This window comes from Dendronephthya gigantea, unplaced genomic scaffold (genome assembly GCF_004324835.1).
Source record: "Dendronephthya gigantea isolate DGI-Jeju-01 unplaced genomic scaffold, DenGig_1.0 000100F, whole genome shotgun sequence".
Lineage (NCBI taxonomy): Eukaryota > Metazoa > Cnidaria > Anthozoa > Malacalcyonacea > Nephtheidae > Dendronephthya > Dendronephthya gigantea.
The window spans coordinates 441,954-448,982 of record NW_021163110.1 but is presented as its reverse complement, the minus strand read 5'-3'; the positions used below and the strand labels follow the sequence as shown (position 1 = coordinate 448,982).

The window sequence follows — 7,029 nt, the reverse complement described above, 5'->3', positions numbered from 1 at the left end:
CCTCTCTAAGTTTGCCGCCGTCTATATTTTTTGACTAATATTTCTAAATATCGGTACAAGCTCGAGATGTAGCACGTGGCAAAAACTCACGAACTCCCGAGATGTAACTCGAGCTGGAATGGCAAAGACTAGGTCCCCTTTATATAGTTACAAGAGCCCTGGCAAAGACAGTTAACGAAAGGGAAAATTGCTGCATGCACCGAGCCCAATTAATTGGAACCAGATTTTTTTCCGACCATGGGTTGTCGTGCTCTAAAGGCGGTTTCGTACATTAGCGCAGTAATTATCTTCGTGATCGCATTGGAGCTAAGAATGGCAACCGAGATGTCTATAATGACGGTGCAACATCTTTCCCATTACATTTAGGTAACGCATTCATAGTTTTTAATCTTTTTTCTCCACATTTCAATTTTTGCTGTCAGCACGAATTGCTCTGAAAAAGATGAGTCAGCAGGCATGGCACTGGAGGTATCAATTCACAATTAGACATAAAGCTTGTTGACCTTTTCTGAAAACAAACTACCTGTTTTGAGCAACCTTTACCGTATCCCTCCAACCTCCAACATGAGCCACAATTTTCCTAAGAAAGGTTATCGGTTCGCGATCGGGGCTCCCTACTCTGTTTGCAGGCAATTGAAAAAAGGATGTTAATATGAAAGATGAGTAAAAAATTAAAGGAAATTTGAAATTTGATCTTAATAGTCTTGTTTAAAAAGAGCATCCATTCATGCACGAGATATAACACTGTTATCCTGGCTTTGTTGGGTCAAGTTCGCCAGGTAATGTATTGAAACTACTGAATGGATTTTAATGGTTTTATTCAGGAATCATATGCGAAATAGTTAGGTCGTGTGTACCGTTCATACATTCTCCGGTACCCTAAATTACCAACCGAACAATCTAAAAATTAGCTTGCCCGGTTAGAAAATTGAGCATATACCAGACGTCGCCGGTTCGTCCCCACAACTATACAATGTCAAGCAGTTTACCTAGCTCATCAGCTGAATGTGTTATCGAAACTCGCCACAGAAGTAAGACAATTTATTCAAATTCATTCAGTGTTTATAACTTATAATTATAATTGTAAATTTTCTTAACCTTTAGCCGAATAAAAATGAATTTAATATACGATTTGCGAGTGTTAAAGGCTATAAACCTATTTAATCAAAAGCTATATTTATTTTAGTTTGTTCTGTTTGTGACTCCATCACATTGATTCACCTCAGTTACCTCACATACGTTACATCACATGAGTTGTATAATTTAATTGAATATATTAAGTATGAAATAAAACAAATTTAACAAATGTCCCGAGAAAACAGGTTGGTTGTTTTGAATAACGGGATTAAGGAGGGTTTCAGTTGACGGGGTCATTTGGAGAAAGTTGCATGGTTGCAAACCATGAATTCTAAATGATTATTCTATCCAGTTTACTATCTAAATGGCAAGCGTTCATATTGATCAATTTTGTATGCAAATGTCAAAGCCAATAAAGGATATTTATTAATGTTATTTATTACATGAATATGAGGGTATAAAATACGATATTTTAGCGTGTGCTATGATTTGTTTATATAATAAACAGAATATTACATGGTTGCTTGGAAATTTGGATTTATTACTCGTGTTGCACAGAATATCACTCGTGAGCAATATTCTCTTCAACACTCGAAATAAATCCCATATATTTCTGCGCAACCATGCATATAATATTCTCTATAGTATGGAAATACTATGCATGGCTGTTTGCGTATGCATGCAAGATAAAGTTCGATAGAACAAGCTAGAATCAGTATATCAATCTGATCGGTAATCAGTATATCAATCTGATCGATAATCAGTATATCAATCTGATTGGTAATCAGTATATCAATCTGATCGGTAATCAGTATATCAATCGATCAGTAAATTAATAATCCTTTCATTTTGTTGCTCGGAAAAATGACCACGAGTATGAGATTGATTTGTAAACAGGGTGAATCTGGCAATCACCGAATTTGCAATTATTACAAAAGTATGGCCAATTGCCGTTTTTGCACAATGAGCAAAGGCAAATTTTGAATGTCCTAGCACGAAAATTTATCAAAGATACCTATAATAATCATTTTAGTTCGAGTTTAGCTTCAGTACATTTTTTTAAATCTTAGCGGGCGAACTACATGTATATTTGAAATTTGCTTGATGTTTACATGCTACAAATCTAATGAAAGCCTAGGTTCTTAAATCTGAGCTACTGAATCCTAGGGTAATATTAATTCTTTCATTCCCAGCACAGTAATTTACCAAGAGTATGGAATCCCCATTCATGTGAACTACCAGTATCTCCAAATCTGAGCTGCTTGACAGGTAAGGTGTTCGTGTCCATCAAAAATCCAGAATCTTCCCGTAGCACTCCATCATTTGCATCACAGTTGCAATCATATCCTTTGTAACAGTTATTATTCATTGCACACCCACATTTTCCGCTGTCAACTGCGGCCCCACCCCAATAGTTCATCTTCTTACCTTGACGAGAGACCCACCAGCCATCGTCTTCATCAAACAATTCACTAAAATGGCATTCGTACTTGATAAATTGTTCACACTGTGCAGATTGTTTTATTACGGAGACAATTTGGTCCATTGTTGCGACATATGTAACATTCCTTTCGTACGATCCAGCTTTTTCGTAACCGTCTACTTTTGTTCTTGATTCACTGTCATGTCCAATCACAGTAACACCAACCCCGCCCTTTGATGTCATGTCACAGAAAAATGGAAAGACTGATGAGCTCTGGTTTTTTGGGTTAAGGTAGTATATTCCGCTCTTTATACCAGGGTATTTTTTCTTTATGGCCGTACACGACGGATTTTCCTTCAATATATCTACAATTGCAATTATATTTTAAAATATTAATTAGTATTTGACATTGGCAGAAATTTTAGTTAAAAAGTTAATTAGTACACTAAAAAACCAGTGATATTACTGACTGCCCCTGATTATCGTATCTTGATGTTGCCAAAATAATGGGGAACATCGTGACATACACGAAATGGCATGAATGTATTGGGTTCTTGGAATGATGAGATATGACAGACGTGGTCCACCATCTTGGGTGGCATGAACCTTTTCTCAACTGATTACTGATTAACTGCAAATCTGCGAAACGGGTGACTACAGTACTACAATCGCAGTTGCATTTATTTATATTTATTTGCTCTAAAATGACGGTATTTTCATTTACCACCGAAAATAGCGGGAGCGGAAAAATACGGACTGTAGTGTCACTGAGTTGCAAGAGTTCAGTAATTAAGATATTTTAAATTGATTGGATAAAAGTACCTAAAAGTGGTTGTGTCGTTTTAATTGATACGAAATTTATATCTGCCCTTCCCCATCCGTTTTGGTGTTATTTCCTTAAATCAGACACTGCAATGAGGAAGAGTCAACAGGGCCGTAACTTGACCGGCTTCTTGGGGGGAGGGGGTGTATATTCATGTATACATGCTTACACATGCTCTACCGTAGGAACAATAAAGTACAAAAGAAGTCAATAAGGCATAACATGAATATTCACAACTCACCCAATTAAACTTCCAGCTACGGCCTTGAGAGGCGATATAAATTTCACTCAACTTTTAAATTGATATGGGATTGACATGGCTGCTAATACTTGTTTATAATCTATAAATTGATTTTTTCTCCCTAATATCGTATCTTTCCTGATCATATTTTTTAAGGTTTCCTGGCCTTTGCACACCTCTCGTGGAAATCAGCAAATGTTGAATGAGAATCCGGCCCAGATTGTCGAAAAATTTTAAAATAATTAAATATTTCATCAAAAGGGATTACCTTGTATCATTTTAATGCAGACCATACTCTCATTTTGTGTTTTCTCATCTTTGCGTTGATACTAAAATACAAAAATAAAACTAATAAAACCAAGTGAAATCCGCAAGTGGTAAGTTGATGGTTCGAATCCGGGCAAAAATATTTTCCATTATTGATCTTGAAGGCGGCAGTTTTGTGTAGTCTTCTAAGAAACAAAAACCCATCCTTGAAACCCAAACATCATTTCTCCGTTGCCATGTGTGACCTTGTCAGTAGAATTGCTGAGATGGCAGTTTACATCAAATTTTCCCTTTTTTCTCGTTTCACGATTGAATACAAAGACCACACATGATAGTTGGCGAGAACAGAGAAGAGAGCATGTTGCTTCGTCTTCGACAAAATGACTGGAAATAACACTGCGATTTGATAAGGTGAAGCAGGCTGAAAAGTCAAGTTTAGTACAAGCGGTTGAACAAATTACGTTAATGCAACACAAATATAAGTATAAAAATATCTGCATGTTGCAAATAAATTTTACATAATTACTTAATATTTCAACAGACGTCATCTCGAGAGTTTTAGACAACCCCGCGCACGCTCAAACAAATTGCATCTATGTTCAATACCACAGCACCTCTTTCTTTTGGTGCTTCTTCAAGCACATTAAAACATATTAGTGCCAAAGTTTTGTACCCTATCTCTACAAGACATACAAACGTTCTAAATAGTAAAGGAGAAGGGTCTTGTCACATTCGGGGCGTGAAGCATCCAGGTCAGGGGCGTGGCAAACTTCTATAATGAAAAATGATCAAGTGAATGGCTTCAATGCGGGTTTTTAGTCACCCCTTCAAGACTCGATTTTAATATAGCTTGATCAATATAAATAATAAGACGCCTGTTCTGGCGTTAACTCCGGCGTGCCGCACACGTGCCAGTTTTCAATATATTCTGAACATTAACAATACAGTTCAATTCATTACATGCCTTGTGAACCTATATGTTGTTCGATCGCGAAATTCAGAAGCACATCGCACTTTAAAAAGTGTAGAAGTTCAATTGTTCAAAAATGTAAATAAACCGCATGATACATTACATTCACTTTGTCTTACATTTTGCTTTTGGAATTCGTGCTTGTATAGAATTTTCAATCCTGTGCAAATGGCGACGTGTCTGCATCGCCCCCATACACAGCGATATTATTAAAATAGGACCAGAAGGCAGAATCTACATGTATTAAATATATTCTTACGCCAATTGAATCTAAACTTAATCGAACAGCATCAAAAGAACGGTTTATTTGTTCCTCTTGGAGGAATTGCCGCATCATGCGAGCGAAATCGAATCGCGTATCGGAAAATGAGCTAAAGCTGTGCAACACCACAACTCTTGGGAGACAAGACTGGGACGTAGATAAATGCGATCACATACACATTTCAAATACTAGTATATTTCGCGCCATTACACACTTGCGACGACGAAAAATAATAAAAAACCCCAAAAATAAAATAAAAAAAACAACAAAACAAAACCGAGGCGAATTTTCAACTCCGTCGCCGACGCCGGAGTAATTAGGCTCTACAGCCCTAGTGATATCTAAAAGATAAAGATATTGGAAATTTGTCAAATTGTCGAGGGAAAGAGGCCGGGTGGTGAAAATATTTTTCTAATTCTAAGCCTCTTCCTAATCCTAGATCTTTGGCAACGGCTTATTTGAGCCTGATTAGCGCAGTACAAATTAAGTAGGTAAAGTACAAAAATGTTTTCTTTCAAATTGGATGTCATTAACCAATGATGGAAATTGGCGAAAATTTTTATATAACTAACCAAATTTAACACTGTAATGATGGAATTGCTTTTATTTATGTTTAAGTATGTTTGCGTAGGTGCAGAAAAAGAACAATTTAAATTGGTACGGCGAAGAAACATTTAAAGCTTTTAATATAAAACCAGTGCCGTGGTGGATCCAGTGTAAGTCAGAATAAATTAGCACAGCTCTTACTTGCAATCATATTGGTAGATTTTTATGTAAAAGTATTCTTTAGAAATACGTACTACCCAATATCGCTGTTATTAAGGTATTTTGAATTGGAAATTAGGCTGTGTAATTTATTCTGACTTACCCTGAATCCGCCACTGTAAAAAACTTCTACGAGTAATATCACAAAAACTGTTGCTATTTCACTTCGGCTAAACGCAATACAATTCTTTTTTTTCATCGCAAAAACAAAAGTGATTAGAGTCTGTCCTCAAAATTTTAGCTTTTTTACTATTTGTAATATCTTCCAAAAGGGCGGCTAAATTGTGTATATGCATGGGTGACTATAGGCTGTTTCAGTTTGTAAATCAATTTTTGGCACTTCACTCGATGCAGGAGTATTCTAAAGGTTTTAAAGGGTCTTAATTTCGAGTGAAATTATGCACACTTCAAATTCAAGCCAGGAACAGTTGATGGAAAAGTGAGTCAACTACAGGTTCTCCGGCAGGAATCGAACCTGCGCTTTTGCGATGCCGGTGCAATGCTAATTTTTTTTTCTATTTTTTTTTGTTATACTACATATTTACAGTTGTTTGTATTTGTTTGTATTTTACTACATTATATCCTGGTTAATTTTTTCTAATTTTTAGGTTCAGGTCGTTTGGTATGTTCCCGTTGTATTTTCCTGGTCCGGTTGATAGGTATAGGTATAGCGTCCATTACTCTGTTAAGTTCCTGCCTCGTGTCGTCAAGCGACTCGGTCGGTTCTTCATCTTCGTCTTGTAGCAGTTCGTTGACAGCTCTGGTGGAGCATAAATCCTGGGATTGCTATGTAGCATATGTCTTTTAGTTGTGTAACACCCGCTGTTGCCATTTGGCGTTGTACAACTCCTGGCCGTCGTTGTCTCGTATCGCAGGGTTTCGAAATAATGGTTCGTTGAGTGTCGGTTACGTTTGTTGGTTCATTTGTACGTTCAGTGTGTTGGTTGTACTTGAGCCATGATGTTAGTAGTTCCTTGCGGAACTTTTAGGTACCCCGGTTTATCTGCTGTGAGGTGTACTTTTGGGTGAGGGTAATTTTTCCCAGTTTCATGTTTCCCGTTCTTAGAAATATTCCGTTAGTCGTTTCCAGTGTGCTGGTTCTGGGTCCAGGGGCCGGTTGTATCAAGCCCGTTTAGCTTAAACGCTGGATAAGTCAAAACTAAATAACACTCTTACAACTCTGTTGAATGAGTCAACTTTA

General features: G+C 36.9%; 1 protein-coding gene across 1 annotated transcript; it reads right to left on the bottom strand.

Annotated features, from left to right (window-relative positions):
* Positions 1 to 1,858: 1,858 nt before the first annotated feature.
* Positions 1,859 to 2,770, bottom strand: LOC114534443 (neurexin-4-like). Its single transcript, XM_028555882.1, has one exon. It carries the CDS (start codon positions 2,741 to 2,743, stop codon positions 2,261 to 2,263), a length of 483 nt encoding a protein of 160 aa, XP_028411683.1. The 5' UTR covers positions 2,744 to 2,770; the 3' UTR covers positions 1,859 to 2,260.
* Between the last annotated feature and the right edge of the window lie 4,259 nt (positions 2,771 to 7,029).

Coding starts and splice junctions, on each gene's coding strand:
- LOC114534443 (XM_028555882.1), bottom strand. CDS start 2,743: ATGACATCAAAGGGCGGGGTTGGTGTTACTGTGATTGGACATGACAGT.